The sequence below is a fragment of the Leuresthes tenuis genome, unplaced genomic scaffold, assembly GCF_036924035.1.
Source record: "Leuresthes tenuis unplaced genomic scaffold, fLeuTen1.0.hap1 SCAF_5, whole genome shotgun sequence".
Classification (NCBI taxonomy): domain Eukaryota; kingdom Metazoa; phylum Chordata; class Actinopteri; order Atheriniformes; family Atherinopsidae; genus Leuresthes; species Leuresthes tenuis.
The window spans coordinates 3393975-3411577 of NW_027325359.1; the positions used below are offsets into that span (position 1 = coordinate 3393975).

At 43.5% G+C, this 17603-nt stretch overlaps 3 protein-coding genes across 6 annotated transcripts in view; 2 read left to right on the forward strand and 1 right to left on the reverse strand.

Annotated features, from left to right (window-relative positions):
- abcc8 (ATP-binding cassette, sub-family C (CFTR/MRP), member 8) overlaps positions 1 to 5502 on the forward strand; it is a 56038-nt gene extending 50536 nt beyond the window's left edge. The window contains exons 32-39 of the mRNA XM_072385497.1: positions 379 to 499; positions 1004 to 1134; positions 1219 to 1297; positions 1495 to 1603; positions 2297 to 2400; positions 3708 to 3841; positions 4627 to 4689; positions 5216 to 5502. Of these exons, the coding sequence (XP_072241598.1) occupies positions 379 to 499; positions 1004 to 1134; positions 1219 to 1297; positions 1495 to 1603; positions 2297 to 2400; positions 3708 to 3841; positions 4627 to 4689; positions 5216 to 5353 (879 nt within the window). The 3' untranslated portion in view covers positions 5354 to 5502. The remainder of the gene's footprint in view (positions 1 to 378; positions 500 to 1003; positions 1135 to 1218; positions 1298 to 1494; positions 1604 to 2296; positions 2401 to 3707; positions 3842 to 4626; positions 4690 to 5215) is intronic.
- Positions 5503 to 6159: 657 nt separating this feature from the next.
- Positions 6160 to 8186, forward strand: kcnj11 (potassium inwardly rectifying channel subfamily J member 11). Its single transcript, XM_072385520.1, has one exon. It carries the CDS (start codon positions 6715 to 6717, stop codon positions 7873 to 7875), a length of 1161 nt encoding a protein of 386 aa, XP_072241621.1. The 5' UTR covers positions 6160 to 6714; the 3' UTR covers positions 7876 to 8186.
- A 998-nt stretch (positions 8187 to 9184) lies between these two features.
- Positions 9185 to 17603, reverse strand: part of mob2a (MOB kinase activator 2a) — a 53217-nt gene continuing 44798 nt past the window's right edge. For all 4 annotated transcript variants that reach the window (XM_072385525.1, XM_072385526.1, XM_072385524.1 and 1 more), the window contains exons 2-5: positions 15890 to 16050; positions 14282 to 14375; positions 11683 to 11807; positions 9185 to 11007 (exon numbers count right to left, since the gene is read on the reverse strand). In XM_072385525.1, coding sequence (XP_072241626.1) covers positions 10694 to 11007; positions 11683 to 11807; positions 14282 to 14375; positions 15890 to 16050 — 694 coding nt within the window. In that variant the 3' untranslated portion in view covers positions 9185 to 10693. The remainder of the gene's footprint in view (positions 11008 to 11682; positions 11808 to 14281; positions 14376 to 15889; positions 16051 to 17603) is intronic.

Here is a 17603-nt window from a genome sequence, read left to right on the forward strand (position 1 = left end):
AAGTTCTGGAAATCATTTTGAAATCAAAATTCTCAGTCAGTTCAGGCTTGTTTCTGTTTCATAGTATTTTGTTGTTACGGGATCCTCATTTGAGTCAAATAGATAATTAAACATTTATCCTAAATCTTTCAACTATTTCCAAAACAAACTATCTAATGAATCACCTCCTCGAAGGGATGCCAATTTGACTTTGTGGAGACACAGATTTTGTGCATGTTATAACTTGACTCACACTGTGTGTTCAGGCCAAAACATACAGGAACGTGAGTCTCTTACAGTCTCCAGTACAATCGTACAGCAGTGTCCAGACTGAAAGCACCGAACGCTGACATTTACCCAACCCAGCTCTCCCTCCTCCTCTCTCCTCTCGTGTATCAGGTGTCCAACTACATGAACTGGATGGTGCGTAATTTGGCAGACATGGAAGTGCAGCTTGGCTCGGTCAAGAGGATTAATGGCCTGCTCAAAACTGAACCGGAGAATTACGAGGGACTCCTCAGTGAGTGCAGCAATCCAGTCACACTTTGCCTTCAAATAAAACCTTCTTTCTTTAAGCACACCTTTGCTCTTTTTTTAGATGTTTTTTGTGATTTCTTCCTCAGTCACGGTGAGGTTCAAACTCAGCCCAACTTTTAATTACAGTCAAGCCATGTTGGATATCATAAATCTCATGAGGATTCTGTCTATATTCCTCATCAGATTTCTTTCTTTCTTTTTTTTTTAAAGCGGTTTGTTTAAATTTTCCACCAATAATTTGTTTTGAATACATGTATTTTTCTTTTCATGAGTTTCCCAAAGTGCTCCGTGCCTTTTATTTCGTTGTTTTATGATATTTAATCACTTTATTAAATGACTGTGAGGACATCTTCTTACAAATGCAGCGATAAGAGCCAAAACACTTGTGGTACCAATAGGACAGTAGAAACAGTTGTAACTTCAGTTTTTCTGATTCTCGATATATAAGAGCTTAAGAATCCTCCCGTAACGTTTCCGTGTGTCTCAGCTGTGTCTCAGGTCCCTGACGGATGGCCCCGGCAGGGAGAAATCAAGATCCAGAACCTGAGTGTACGCTACGACGCCACGCTGAAGCCTGTGCTCAAAAATGTCAACGCAGACGTTAGCCCCGGTCAGAAGGTAACCAGACCAAGGACACCAGTGTGTTTGTCTAAAGGCAAATTGGTGATAAAACACGATCATGGTGACTTTGTTTGTTTTCAGGTGGGGATCTGTGGCAGGACTGGCAGCGGCAAATCTTCTTTCTCCTTGGCATTCTTTCGTATGGTTGACATGTTTGAGGGTAAAATATGAACTTCAGTCTCACACCAGCTCAGAGATACTGAAAGAAAAGTAACAAGATTTTACAACAATTCAGATACTATTAAAGGATCTGAATGTAAGACGAAACAAGAAAAATGTGTTTATCGGTGAAGAAAAGGCTGAAATCTACTTATTTTTCCAATGCCTCGTATAATTGTCTTCTTCTTTCTCCCACAGGGAGGATTGTGATTGACAACATTGACATCTCCAAGCTGCCTCTGCAGACCCTCAGGTCTCGGCTATCCATCATCCTCCAAGACCCCATCCTGTTCAGTGGCACCATCCGGTACAGTGAACTATCAATAAGAACCACAGTTTAGATTTGACCATACTGACAACACTTTTAAGGAAGTGGAGGGACACGCAGAACATTTCCAGTTGGCACACTGAGCCACACTTCAATGACACTTTTCTAAAACATGAGGAGAGCTGGTTTTAGATAAGAGACCATTCCTCTGAATACTCCAGTGGAGCAGTTTATTTTTAGACCTCAGCGACACTGACCATAAAAAGTCTTGTCATGCTGGAGAACAGATGAAGAAGAATTTAGAAATGCTGCATGATGCTGTATGACCGCAGTTATTTCAGTCACTCAAATTACAAACAGCTCATCATAAAGTTTATTTTTTCTTTACATGCTTTGTGTCAGTCTGGTAATGATAGCTGGCCATGCAGGGGTTTGTTGATGCTTAACACTGAGGATAAATGTACAAACAGTGGTTATAAATAAAATATTTAAACTCTCTCTAGTTTCAGATTATCAAATGTGAAAAATCACTGTATTACTTTTACATCGCAAACTGAACACCTTTATGTTTTGGATTATTCATCAGACAACATAACAACTGATATTTGTCAGTTTTTCAATGGTTCTTTGGGACCAAATGTAGTTGGCTTAATCAGAAATTACCTGAAGGCTTAAATGAACATGACTTCAACCCTAAATGCAGCTTGTGCATGTACATGTGCATGTTTGCAGGTTCAATTTGGACCCTGAGATGAAGGCGACTGATGAGATGCTGTGGGAAGCACTGGAGATTGCTCAACTGAAGCCTGTTGTTAAAACCCTGCCAGGAGGCTTGGGTGAGTGTGTCTGTGTTCAAACACAAACACACATGTTCATATTCATTCCAAAAGAGACATGCTGCATGCAGTAATTCCTTCTCTGTGATAAAATACACATTGTGGTCATCAAGTGTCACAGCTCAGGGATCAATGTCCTGCATCAGGTTAAATGAGCATCAATTTTTAACAGGTTCTGATGCAGCAGATCTGACAGCTGCAGGCTGCTGCAGAGTCAGCCTCAGAGTCGGATCAGATATTGGCCAAGAGCCATGAACCTCTTCCACTCCTCAAACACATGAACACTTGGTATGCTGGTACATAGGGACCTCGTCTCTGCTCCAAGCACTAGTTTAGCTCTTACTCATTCACAATTTATCGCTCCGTTTTTGTCCTCTGCAATTTGTCATAAAAAAAGAAAGGAGCCATCAGCTGCTCTTGAACTGCTTCTCATCTTGGTGTCTTTCCGCCACACAGACAGAAACCTGCTTTCACCTGTCTTATTGTATGTGACACTAACAAATGTGTGTGTGTTAGGGTGTAGCATGTTGTAGCTATAGCTACTCATGGATTTAGATTTCGTTCAGGGGTGCCAGATCTGAAATAAGCTAATCATCTGTGACCAAGGAGTTAATGGTAAAGTAAGTTTGTCTTTTCATTGTTAAAAATTACAGAGCGGTACTGAAGTTGCATACGAAGCACTTTAAAGTGTAAAGTTATCATTAATGAGGAGAACTCTTTGGTACTGCAGTGAAAGAGGAGTCATGAGGGTGAATATACAGTCAGACCAACTGAGACCTCATTATAAACTTATCTCATTGATTTTCTAGAATTTTTTTTTTTCATTGATTTTTCTGGTGGAAGAGCCATTTATTCTAGCCACTTGGGAATTATTCATCAAGTAAGAGGTACTTTTACGCAGAATGGGTCAGATTAATAATTTCACTTTAATTATTGAGCAATCTTAGGGGTTAAAAAAGTCTAACTGTTGTGACCTATCATTATGCTCATGAGGACAGATTTGTATGTTGTCCACGGCGCTCTGATCTGTTTGACACATTTCTTTGGGATTTTTGTCCAAATCTTGCATAAAAAATGGATCAAAAACATTTTATATGAATCTGTGCTGCTTTAAAGCCACAGATGGCTTATTGTGACAGAAACTGGCCTTTAACAAGTCACCTATCTCCTATATGGAATTCAATCTGGTGCACAGATAAACTGAAAACAGTGGCATAAATATTTAGATTTGTTACTAAAGTACATTAATACAATAATAAATGTTTTTTTGTTATATTTTGTGTATTAAAGTTTGATTGTGCCCTCAGATGCCATTGTGACAGAGGGAGGAGAAAACTTCAGTCAGGGCCAGCGACAGCTGTTCTGTCTGGCCAGAGCCTTCGTGAGGAAGAGCAGCATCCTCATCATGGATGAGGCCACAGCGTCCCTCGACATGGCGACGGTCAGTGAGCAACTCACAACAGAGCACCTTTAAGGCTGTAGGTGGAGAGGAGGCGTGATGGAAGGGCAGGAGCAGGAAATTAAAAAAGCAGAGATAGAGAAAGCAAAAGAACTACAGTTCACTGGGTCATTTGTACCCGTCGCCACAGCAATGAAAAACAAGAAAGATGGAGGTATATATATATATATATATATATATATATATATATATATATATATATATATATATATGCGTACTGACATTCTAAGTTCAAAGCTGTAATCATGTGACAAGAATTGAAGAAATCCGTTTCTGTGACCCTCAACTTATCTTAAATTAAAATCCAAGCTGTTGATGACGACAGAAAACATTAGTGAAAAGAATTTAAATATTAAATTAGTATCACAGAAAGTAAAATGAGTGTAGAGTGAAAGAAAAGTTAGGCATGAAGGAGAAAGAGAAAAATATAGAATCAAAGTTAAAAACTAAGAACCTGAGGGCAGTGTCAGTGAATAGCTGCATCTCAGTTAAGAGCCACACACACATGTTCGGACACAAAGAGAGTCGGTTGGATCTTCTGTAACAGCACGGCCCTCAAAGAAACACAGTACTGCTTTCATCCCGGAACAAGATGAGGAACAGGAGAGGGGACAGTTTTAAAAAAAATTGTGGAAACTGTGATCATTTTTCACCAACATGAAGCAAGTGAGATTATGATTAAAAGGTTCTTTACATTGACTTTGATTCAAAGTCTAGATGAAAGTGTGCCCATTTGAACCATCCTCCTCTCTCTCTTCATCCCTCAGGAGAGCATCCTGCAGAAAGTGGTGATGACTGCTTTTGCTGACCGAACAGTCGTAATTATAGCGGTGAGTCCTTCCTCCCACACTGCACCAGTTTCTTACATAGGTATTTACAGTAATACGCACAGCTCAGCATTTTCCCCCTCTGAGAGAAATGACCTTCCTCCTGCACTGCTAATGAATTACCTGAAAATGAATGCTTGGCTGCAGATACTGAGCTACAAATGAAAAAGGCAGAAAACAAGGGAATCAGAGCAGATGCATGAGTTATCCTTACTGTTATTCAAAGCGAAAATATTTTACAAAACTGTTAAGAGCTTTGGATCATTCTTATGAAATGATTTGGAGAAGAAAAAGGTGACCTGGAACCCACTGTAACCCTCAGTATTAACTGCTGAGAAACCCCGACTTCCCTTCTAATCTCCTACTTAAATGTAACAAGCGGCCAATTTAAATTCCAAACTCACTGAATTGTGAAACATCAAATCACAGCATCTCAGCTCTGAACAGTTTGATTTCCTGGTAGTGCTTGTTGGAGTCTCTCTGGGTGCTGCGCAGTGCAGTAATGAGTCTCTTCCCCTCCACCACACAGCATCGCGTCCACACCATCCTCAATGCAGACCTGGTGATTGTGATGAAGCGGGGGATCATCCTGGAGTACGACACTCCCCAGGCCCTGCTGGACAGGGAGGACAGCGTCTTCGCCTCCTTCGTGCGGGCAGACAAGTAGCACAAGAAGAGGAAAGCATGGAAGTGTTAAAGGAAGACATTCAAAGTGCAATTGTACCATGGAATATATATATATATATTCCTTTTATTTTTTAATCATGTTGTATTATATTTGTACATAGACATATATTAATTCTTTGTTAATAAAACATAAATTATCATCAGTTTGTTTTTACGGTTGTGTGGGGAAAACAGTGGGGTGATGACTGAGGTAATCAGTGTGTTTTGTTTGTGTGAGACTTCACAGGATTTCAGGTTAGAAACGACCTGGAGCCAAGCTGACAATTGCATAACACTGTGCCTTTGCATGGATGAAAGAATAAAAGGGGCAGGAAACTTTTAAATTTAAGAACTGGATGTCAAAAAAGACCTATATCTGGTTCCTGGGATGTTCGTGTGTGTGGTCCCTGAGGTAAAGTAGCCTGAGATAGACTTACAGTTGAGTGGCCTATATTCCAACCATTACATATTCAGAATATGAGCTGCCTGAGGGTTTAGGCAGTGCAACTGAGCGGTTTTTCTGTGAGAGGCCATTCACTCATCCCCATTAAACCCTTTCACGCAAGAATGGTGAGCCTTTGTTGCACGTCGATTCTTTGTGGGTGAAAGAAATGGAGGAGCCATTTTTTTTGCTGCTCCTTTGAGACAGCAGCTGATGTATGAGGAGAGGGAAAGGTTGAGTCTTGACACACTTTCTTGAGTCTTGCCTGTTGGGCTTGATCAGGGTGAGTAAATGAACTGCAGCGCCATGTGGGGTCTTTATAGAGACATAATAGCGCGATAGTTGTGTTCAAAACGGCAACTGAAAATCACAGGAAGGGCACGGAGCGGATGTTGGGGGAGGGACTGCGTCTCCACCTCACGTCTCCATCTCATGTTACCGAGCTACAGTGGAGTGTCGAAGTCAGCAGAGAACCAAATACGCAACATGAGCCTGCCTCCTCATCTAAATGTCATAAAACTCCACTCACAGGCCAATTACGCTCCAGCATCAACGTTTTACCTATCACCCAATCTTCTTTACGCGTAAGGCGGCGACGAGTGCGCACGGTGTGGCTGGGCGGCGCGGCTATGCCATATCGGTTGGTGTTGTGAGTGACGGTGGCAGCTGTGGAGCTGGAAGAAGATTCCCCTGATGGGACTTTACAATCCTGAAGCGCCTGATCCGGAACGTGAGGGGCGCGCATATCTCCAGAACACGGAGGAAAACAAGACTCTCCCTCCTGCACCTGATAGCTGCCGAGGACCAGACCCCGGCCAGGGCCAAGAGGAGGCACTAAGAGAGGAGAAGAATCCGTCTTTCATTCAGACATACAGTCAATTCGAAGCCTGGAGGCTGTGAGTACATAGTATGGGAGCGCAATGTTGTCCAGGAAAGGAATTATTCCTGAGGATTACTTGTTGACACGTTTAGCTGAGGATGTGCTGCAGCCCAAGTTCAAGTGTAAACAAGGGAAGGCTCGATTCGTCGCAAAGAACGGCGCCTGCAATGTAGCGCACACCAACATCAGAGAACAGGGTCGATTCTTGCAGGACGTCTTTACGACCCTGGTGGATTTGAAATGGCTCCACACGCTCATCATTTTCACCATGTCTTTCCTGTGCAGCTGGCTTCTGTTCGGGATGATCTGGTGGCTCGTTGCTTTTGCGCACGGTGACCTGGACCAGAGAGAAGACGGCTTTGTTCCGTGCGTAACGGACATTCGCTCCTTCTCCTCTGCTTTCCTGTTCTCCATAGAAGTCCAGGTGACCATAGGTTTCGGGGGTCGGATGATCACAGAAGAATGCGTCTCCGCCATAATCATCCTCATAGTGCAGAACATCGTAGGACTGGTGATCAACGCCATCATGCTCGGCTGCATCTTCATGAAAACTGCCCAGGCCAACCGGCGCGCAGAGACGCTCATTTTCAGCAAACACGCTGTCATCTGCGTCCGAAACAACAAGCTATGCTTCATGATCCGCATAGGAGACCTGAGGAAAAGCATGATAATCAGCGCCACCGTGCGGATGCAGGTGGTCAAGCGAACCACCACCGAAGAGGGAGAGATGGTGCCGCTAGACCAAATCGACATCCACATGGATAACCCGGTGGGCACCAACGGGATCTTCCTGGTGTCTCCCCTCATCATCTCCCACGTGATCGACAAGGCCAGCCCCCTGTACGAACTGTCACCGAATGACCTGCAGTACCAGGACGTGGAGGTAATCGTAGTGCTGGAGGGGGTGGTCGAGACCACCGGCATCACCACGCAGGCCAGGACTTCCTACGTGTCGGAGGAGATCCTGTGGGGGCAGCGCTTCGTGCCAACAGTCTCCGAGGAAGACGGCATGTACGCGGTGGACTATTCCAAGTTCGGCAACACAGTAAAAGTCCCGACACCGTGTTGTAGCGCGAAGAAGCTGGACGAAGCAGGTGGCATCGCCCGGTTTAAGCTGAACGAGGGCGTCACCTTGCGGGCCTCCGTAAGAAGGCGGCGGGCCACGGCGGTGGTCCGCAGGTCCAGAATGGAGAGCCAGTGAGGTGATGGTCAGTGTTTGTCTGCATTTTGTATGACAACGGACTGTTGGTTAGGGTTATATTTATTTTATAATAAGAATATTATGGATTGGCAGTCAACAATCCACAATGTCTACAATAGATCTGTCCACGAGCACGAATGTATGCACGAGACTTCTTTAACTCAGGGTCAGAGTGATAATGCACTGATGGTTATGAGATGATTATGAGTGTAAGATATGAGCCCTGGTATCCAGAGTGAATAGTTTGCTCTTTTATAATTATGAGTGACTGCATGGATTTGATAGTAGTAAAGGAAATGTTCAATGTCAAATGTGTTGTGGGTTTACGGGCCATAAAGGACGATTGGGTGTATAAAATTTAAAAATTGACGATGATGAAAAGTAAATTTACTCATTTACTCTATTTTGTGCTTCTTTGTACTTATATACAGTTCAAAGGCATATATTGTAGTTTTTGTTCCACAATAGATCTATTTAATAAAACAAGTTAGTGAAATGAGAATAGAGCCCAGTCTACAAATACATATTTTATAGATCAACGTAAATTTGATTTATTTTTAGGTGGATTTTGGTGGAGCTCTAAACCATCAAGTTACTTGAAATGTCACCTTGATTACACACTGAGATAAGACAAAAGATAGGAAAGTACTGGTTTAGTCTTAAACTTTGTGCTGTATTTCAACCTTTGTGCAAATTCTTCTTGAAATAAGTTCTTTAATAAATATGGTTGAATAAAAAAATCATAATTCCCTCCGAAATGTAGCAGTGTTGAAGTATTCTGTGGCATAAAATGGAAAAGTAAAGTTTGAGTACATTTAACTGTATTTAAGAGCAGCACCTGATGAAATTTTGTTTCCACTATCTTACATATACACATTTTTCTAAAAGATTTATTTTGGCGTCAGCTTTTCTAGATCCAACACTACTTCTTAACAGTGGGATTACTACTTTTACTTAAGTACTTCCTCCATCTCTGGGGACACAGTTTAAATGGAATTTATGAGGCATTTAACAAGAGTTTCTCATAATTTGTTCTGAAAACTATACATCTGCTATAAGCTACATAATTTCCATCCACAAGGGAACATTTAAGGTGATGTGCCTTAACTTAAAGTTAGGCACATCACCTTAGTTTGGAGCAAAATTCACAAACAAATAAGCAAATATATCTGAAGTTTTCCAACATGCAGCCAGTTTTTTTTTTTTTTTAACCATAAACTCAAAGCTGCTCCATAGAAAACTGCCTGAAAACAGTTTGCAAACACAACGCCATCGTTTGACACAAGCTTAATAAGAGACAGAGACAGGGTGGCATTTATCTCTTTTATTAGATTATAATCCGCAGAGCTTAAAATATTAAATTGCTTTTAACTTAGTTAATAATTAAAATACATAAAAACGAGCCAGAACTGAGGAACCCTGCAAAAAAAAAGAAAGAATTAAAATAAATTAAAAAGGAGAATTATAAATCCAATCCTCCTCCATACAGAGGCTATATCTGACAGAACCCACTCGTGATTCTTTGTACAGTAAAGTCCAAGCAGACTGTGCATTTTCTATACATGTGTGACAATATCACTGTTATCACTTCCAAACTAATATTTCTCTGATAATCTTTTTAAAAAGTAAATTTAAAGGGGCTGGTAAACGTAAAAGTGTTTAGTCTTGCGCTGGGAGTACTGGTGACTGTCATACAGCAGAGCAGCTTTGCACCTTTTCCCACCCCTCCTATCTGTCTCCATCCGTCTCTCCGGCCTGCAGACATGACCTCATGTCTTTGTCCTTCTGTGCTGCTGGAGTGGGTGGTGGTGTTGCCGTTGTGCTGAACACCAGCACACAGCCGTCATAAACCTTAAATGGGCACCAGTCTGACTCAAAGTATCACTTCACTGATGTGATTAAATGTCTAGCATACAGTCTTTTCTTCTTGGTCTCCCTCTTTCTGTGGCGTCCTCGACACGTTTGCTGCCCCTTGCAGGTAGGCTGTAGGACATGTTTGTTATGCGGTCATTATGCGAGTATTCTGCGGTTAAACTCGATCAGCGTTTGTCATACGGAGGACTGAGCAGTCTGATGAACAAGGGACAGAATGAAAATGAGAGGAACTCCTCTCTGGCAGCAGTGACTTATTCTGTCGAGTCCTGAGTAGGAAGCGCTTTAATCATCCCCCACATAAACAACCCAAACAGTGATTGGCTAGTGTCGCCCCGTCGGGCGGTAACGTGGCTCCCTACTGGCCAGCGTAGTGGCCGTGCGCCTGCAGGCGGCCTCCCGCTGCCGGAGGAGGGAAGAACGAGCCTGCAGGCGAGCAGAGACGCCTTTTCTCCACACATTACAACACTGTACAATAGTAGGTCGAAGCAAAGCAGAGCCCCCCCACCCCCTGTACTGTATGCTAGGTAGAGGATGGAGGGAGGCGGACAGACACACTGCACAACCCTCCAGCAACGAAAAATAAAACTGAATAAAACTTCCAACAAAAAATAAAAGGAAAATAAAAACCAAAAATAAAATATACACATACTTTTTGTTCCTAGTTTAAATTGCAGAGAAGATGGGAGGGATTTGTCCCTGGGAGGAACGCTCACGCCAATTCCTGCTGGCGTGACAAACCCCTCCCCGCCACCCCAAACCCCCAGAAAACCCTCCCCCTCTTTCCCTCCGGCTGCTTGGTTGGTGTCGTAGCGAAATATAAGGGTAGTGGAAGGTCTCTTAAGTCCTGCTTGCACCGAGGAAGGGGGCCAGGCTGTTTTTCCTTCTCGCCTCTATCTTATCTTCTATCACCCTCGGGGCCGCTGTCTCGCCGCCATCTCCCCGCTCATCTTTCCGTCACATGGTTTTGTGAAGAGGGGGAGGGTGCTGAGGCTGGGGCGGAGGAGGCCGGGGCGGGCAGCGGCGCGGGGATGCAGAGGATTTCGGAGAGGTCGTCCATGATACAGGTCTCCTTGGGGTCGACCAGGTTGAATTCCCTTACGAAAACGATGAAATGTGCATACAGAGTGTTCAAGTGGCCCTGCAGGTCCATAGCCACCGTCTCTTTAAAGTGCGCCCAGTAGAGGTGAGCCAGCACGTGGAATAGGTACCGGCAGATCTTCTTTACCAAGGACTCGAACGAGTTGGGGAACTCTTTGCCTAAAGGAAGAAGGGAGGCAAATAAAAGCAGACAAGAGAAACTGGTTTATGACGAATCACCACGAGGGAGAAAAGATTAAAGGTCAAATCTGCTGTTGACACATCGTGTGAGAAGACCAAACCAAACCTGTCTAAGCTTCAGGCCAAAGAAAGAGAAAAACATTTAACTTTCAGTAGATTCTAATTTCCTTTGACAACTGGGCGCTACAATTCTATCAAATGACAATAAATATTTGCTCTGGTCTGTTTTCTGTCTCGGTCACAGGTCACTGACCAGAAGATATTTTCAATAACTTCTTTCTTTCTTCTTTTTTTTTTAAATGTCAACGAAAATAGCATAAAGATTTTCTACGGACTGAAAAAGGTGGAACGTGAAGCTGCAGCCTTTTTGTTCTCATCCTCTTTGCATCATACTGCAGACCAACCTGCCCGGTGCGTATTGGTTTATTTCTTCTTTTCTTTTCTCCGTTGTTATCCCCTCATCCTAACCCCTTGAAACAGATCCGACATCAAATCTCTTGAACACAGTCTCAACTTTCTCCCTGACGTTTCTCATTGAGCCCAACTGTATGTCTGCAGTTCTACACCCAAAGCACCAGGGGGCAGCGCAGCATCAGTTACTTTAGAGTCTAACACTTTAACATTACGCAGGCCTGGAAGCAGAGGGATACTCACCGTATTTTGTGGGAAAGATTTCCTCATCTGTGACCAGTTTCTGACAGAGACTCATAACAAAATCGACATACTGTGGAGCAGTGCACTTCGTCTTCTTCCCCCTCTCGTCATACCAGTAGTATATTCTGGAGAGACAGTGTCAAAGAGATCATGTTAAACAGATACCAGACTACAGGGATTCAATAACAAATTACCTATGAACAGTTAACTAAACCACTAATCTTCAAACAATTATACAAAAGAATGCGTGTGGCAAAAAAAACAAGAGTATTTCCTTGAGTAATCAATCAGTAAACAGGATAAATTACACGTGACGTATGAGACCTGAGTAACTCCTTGCAACATCTGCTCTGTTTCCTCATTCAGGAAAAACCCTACATGACTTTCTGAATTAAATGACTATTTTTGTAACAAACGGTCTAAACTCGGCTTGGATTTTCCCTGCTGTGGTACCCCCGGGCTTTAATTTCCTGATTGGGCCAAGCCCCGGGCCGTCCTCAGGACCCGTCCTGCTGCCGGCCAAACATTTCCGTATGGGCGAACCCGGTCAGCTTAGTTAGAAATTGGATGGCTGGGAACATAATTAACTAAAGGTCAAAAAGGAGGTTGGCGGTACTGAGCTGGTCATGCCAGCAGCTCAGTCATCAGACACCTTAGAGGTTGATGAATTCACAGCAGGCGCCTTTTGTTGTGCCAGCCATGAATCAGACAGCGATACGAGACAAGAGAAGCAACCACAGCAGACCAGCTCATCGAGCTGGACCTGGTTGGTTAGCAGGCGGATAAAAATCGCAGAAAAAGTGAGTGCAGGTGTAGCTTAGGCCAGACATTACAAATCCTGAGGAATGTAAAGAGTCCACATAGCTGACCCCACAGGAGGAGACACTCTGACCACAGGCTTCTTACAATACACTTCATCCCACTGAGGTAGGGGCTCTGACTCAACTGCACACGGAGAGCATAATATGCATCCACATGGAGGTTAAATCAAAGTTTAACAGCAGTTCCTTACTTTGCTAAATGTTCTAAATCAGCAGAATCCAAAGTGGAACCAGCTATAAGAAGCCAACACTAATGAACACGACATCTCTCCACCCACCCGTACAAAATGGGTCTAAATAGCGACTAAATGGTTCCGTTCTCTCAAACTCATGGAAACATTTTCCTCTAAAAATAGCGCTGAGCTGTGCCCGTGGGCAGGGGCAATGACGCTGCTGCGACTGTAGCTCGCTCAGTTTTCACCACAGAGGGGTGCGGGTGCCAGGTTCTGCTCAGACAGGAAAGGGCGGGGTGCTGCACGGCAGGCGGTGGAGGAAGGTAGAGCGCTACGTTCCAATATGGACCTCTCAATCCAGAGAGGAGATTAACTGTATTCAAAACAGATTCAACTCAACACTATGCAGGCAACAAAAACATGCTAATCTGCTCTGCTGCCTCCTCTGCATGCAGACTGCAGGCGAAGCCCGTTTCATGTCTCTGGGCGCGGGTTCGTAAGAGCAGCTTAAGGTGACGGCAGCGGAAAAATCCACCCCTGACAGAGAGGTTAACTTGTCAAGCTTCTTTCTCACAGCAAATCTTTGATAAAGTCGTCATTCGTCAACGGCCGTGTTGTTTGTCATCGTCATAGTATTTCTCCCATGTGAGCGCGTGGGTGGGCGTGTGTGCTGGCAGTCTACATGAAATGTGTTAGGAGCTGTTTAAAGAGTACTGTTAAGTGTGGCTAATCAGGTTTTACCACCATTCAGTACACACAGAGGAAATGAAGGGCTCTCTTTCGAGTCAAAGACTCATAAATAAAGACGGCACCACACCCTGACAGAGCAAACCTGTTGGATAAATACCTACAGTTGGTCAACTCCCCTGTGTTAACAGGTCATGAATACAATTCAAAGTTTCGTTAAACACCCTAAAGCAAAGATATGTTTGCTTTGCTGCATACAGTGGCTACCAACTACCTACAGAGAAAACTACATCTACCTGACTAAATCACCTCCACCCCCAACGGTTCACTTCCTTTTAAAAGAATCTGTGAGTTGACTTCAGAGTGATTCAGTAGTTTTAGCCCCAAAGTTAACTTTAATCTCTGGAGCAAGTGGCCAAAGTCCAGAAGGCAACAGTTTGATCAAGGCATCAAGAAAGTGTGTGAGATTTAAACATAATGACATCAGCAGACTTTAGACAGAAGAAGCAAGCACACAGACTGGACTCCAGGGGACTTTTATTTAACCCGTTATCCCGGGTTAATTATTAGCACACGGACTCCACTTTTGCATATATAGGATTATAATAGATGCACTGGGCTGGAATATTTAAGAAAATCGAGCTGAAGTGATACGAAAAATGTTGCAAATCATCATTGATCATGAAACTGCTGAAGACTGTGGGATAAACATTAAGTTAAAACATAGTGAGGACCACAAGTTGTGCACAGTTGGACTGTGGGGGATGTTAAAAGACCAAATGTAGCTTGAGTGCTCCATCGGGGTTGTGAGTGAACCCTTAATGAATTAACCAACGGGACACTAGATTTCTGATGAATAAACCAATGTGGCTCTGCAGGTGAGCTATAAATGAACCATAAGCGTGGGAGATGACTTACGTGTTGCAGGCTGTCATGGCCTGACAGGTGTCCCCAGTGCAGAACTCTGAAATGGTGCTGTACTGCAGGTTGATAAGATTAAAGAATGTCGTTGCTGCGAAAGACACAAGAGACAGAAATCCCAAATGTTATATATCATGTGTCGCCTGCCACAGAGGAGCTAATCATTTCTATGTCACAGAGATAACAATGAGCGTCTTAAACACTGCCCCTGAGCATGAAAAAGCAATCTGTTGTCACCTCATCAAGTCACAGTGGAAGGTAGTCACAAGCAATTTAAACAGGTTTCACAATCTGCTGCACAGCAAAGCAAACATGGGGGCTATTCAGGGTGTTGCAATGGTCCAAAACATTTGCATGTTCGATGTATGCAAACTTGTATTTTTCTGGTCAGGTGACATTCCTTCTTTAACTGACCCATTTATTCAAAGCTTGCAACTAGAATGGAAACTACCCTGAGAAACGTTTCAAAATACAATAATCTCCAAATAGTGAAAATAAATGAAAGATAAATGGGTCGTCTGTGATATCAGCTACCGGGGAGCTATTCCATGTGATCTTTCACAGGTTCATTCATTAAAAAAAGCACAGTGGGAACAACAAGACAAATGTTTAACCTGTAGGTTATGATTCTGTGACACTTTTCATCCCATTTCCACTTCTTCTAAAGGCAGAAAAAGGTTATGACCTCTGAAATCTGTCTCATTTAGTTTCATCCAAAGTTCTGCTTTAAAAAAACCAAAACAATGGCCGACAACTAATTTATTTTGCTTGACAAAGTAGTGGCCAAAACATTTTGAGCTAAAGTGCTGCAGAATTTAATTACTCATCTCATTAAAGATTCGGTAAAAAACAACATAATCAAAACGTCACTCATCCCCATTGTTTGCCTTTCAGCTAAAATCCAATTAGTGGTGGATACACATTCATACAAGGCAGCTTACACAACATCCAACTTCATGAACTCATCCCACCCCCCCCATCTGTTTTTTATTCTTATCAGCCTAAAACAAAAAGAACATTTCCCTTTTACCCCTGCAAGGAAGTGGCAGGATTGGATATGCAACCTAAACAAAGTCAAGGACAAAGACAAAATAAAGAGCCTCAGCAGCCCGATCCAGCAGCCAGGCGCTGATGAGCTGACGAAAGTCAACAAATTATGCTCTTAATGGAAACCGTCAGTAAAAGTGCAGGGAGTGGCTGTAAATAATTGTTTTTTTTAGAAGATAGTGTGTGGTGTTACTGGAAATAGTCTCAATGCAGCGCCAGGCCTGGATCGTATTAAGGGCTTGGATCGCTTGCACTGCAAGAACTTCTTGTTATCTCCGCATGACAAGTGCCTACGGATCTGGAAAAACGACTCCATACCCCCGAGGAAAATGTTACAAGTTGGAGCCAGCGCAGAGCTTTAGGGGGGAATTACATCTCAAATGAGATCATATGCACACTTCTCATCTGAACAACGATGGTGCTGAGTTACATAACATATAAAAAGCTCTATTTACTGTACAAGAACTCCTCCTCCTCCTCCGCAGTCGTGTTAAACTCTTTGGGCTGCAACATCTAGTGTTCAGGTCTATCATTAACTTCACAGTGAAAGTCACTCACTGTTGCTCGCTAGCCATTCATTGAGGTCTATCTCTCTGGGCAGCACCACCAGCTCCTTAAGGTCAAAATCCACCACACGGATTTTTGTGAACTCTGGCTCCAAGTACTGCTTCTTCTCTTCTGCCGGTGGTTTCTTTCCATTTGGCTTCGTCTTCGACTTCCTGCAACACAGAGAAAACGAGGACAGGTTAAGGATCTGCTGATGAGGAAGTGAGCGGCGCGGTTTGATTTTTAAAACTGTGCAAAGTGCAAAGAGCGAGAGGCAACTTGCTGGACAACCAGAGCGGGAATTTTCCAAACGGCTCTACGACATGTTGTTTTGTTTTTTAAAAAAAAAAAAGAAGCATCCAACCAGATTTTCAAGTAGTGTGGGGCAGTGAAGAGGAGGAGGAACCGGGACATGTTAGAGTTCTGCAGAAACATTCCACAGATGAAAGAGGAAATCAAAACAAATTGCTTGTCGACCTGAACTAAAACACACAGAACTTTGAAAGAAAAACGTTGGACTGAACAGTAAAAAACTAGATTCACGGCAGCCTTCACAGATCACTCACAGACCCTCTGTTGCTGCGTCTGATCTCTGACCTCCGACCTTACGCCAGGCTCTCAACACAGACACTTGTCCCCAGCGTTGTGCTTCCACTGCTAGTTTTAGCATGAGGATGTCATGTCACACCCTTTCTTCACTTCCAGGGCTGTAACCTCTCCTCCCCCAGCTCCTGGGTCTGTATTAGTGGAGGCAGAGCAGTCTGGGGTCAAAGGTTGAGGAGCTTGACACAAAAACAGACTAACGCAATCGGCGACCACACCTTTTTTTGTAACTTTAGGAGTTGGGATCCATCTCGACTGATTAACGACTGTATTCCAGCTTCGAATTGGCCCTCCATCTGTATTTTGTTGCAAACTGAACCAGCCACTGTTTGGTTGCTTGGGTTTGCTTGAGGACAGGGGAATTTGATTTTCCTCCCTGGATTTATTGTGCTCTTGTTGACCCTCATTTCCAGCCTTAGTGCACTCACCCACTCCATCTCTAGTTCTCATCCTCCTCCATCCACACCCTCTGTCTTAACACAGCGATCCAGCTATGTGCTCTTGGCTCTCGCTTCTTTTCTTTCTTTCCGATTTGCTCTCTCAGGTCCATCACCATGACAGAAAAATAGCTTTTCTGGCTCCTGAATCATGGTGGGCTGTTCTTACGGCACAAATGACAAAGGATTGTATCCACCATGTTCAAGCAGCAGTAAAATCCCTTCTCATTTTCACTCAAGCTCGACTGCAATAAAACACAAGTTTACCGGAGAGTTGGTTTTCTGCATGAAAAATGGTGTTACATTCATGGTCCACGTGTGGCTTGAGATTATTAGAAATCAGTTCAGCAAGCAGAAACGGAGGTAAGGGAAGATCAGAGGGGGAGGCGAACGGAGAGGGGAGTTAGATTGACGCAGGCCCAGCTGATATCCATGGGAACTAATAAACACTTTCCAAACATGACAGGACTGAGAGGCACGAGGCCTCTTTGGCCAGAGCAGAGTGTTCAAAAACACAGCAGTTCAAGTCCCTTCCCCAGGAAGCACAGGAAGCTATTCTGCTCCTTCAATCCTGTAAAACCTGAGCTCGCTGTGGCCTCATCTAAAATCCAAGGACATCTGCGATAACACTGCTGGCTAATTATTAATGACTGACCACTTTCTGTTTCACCTCATTTTCCCTGCTG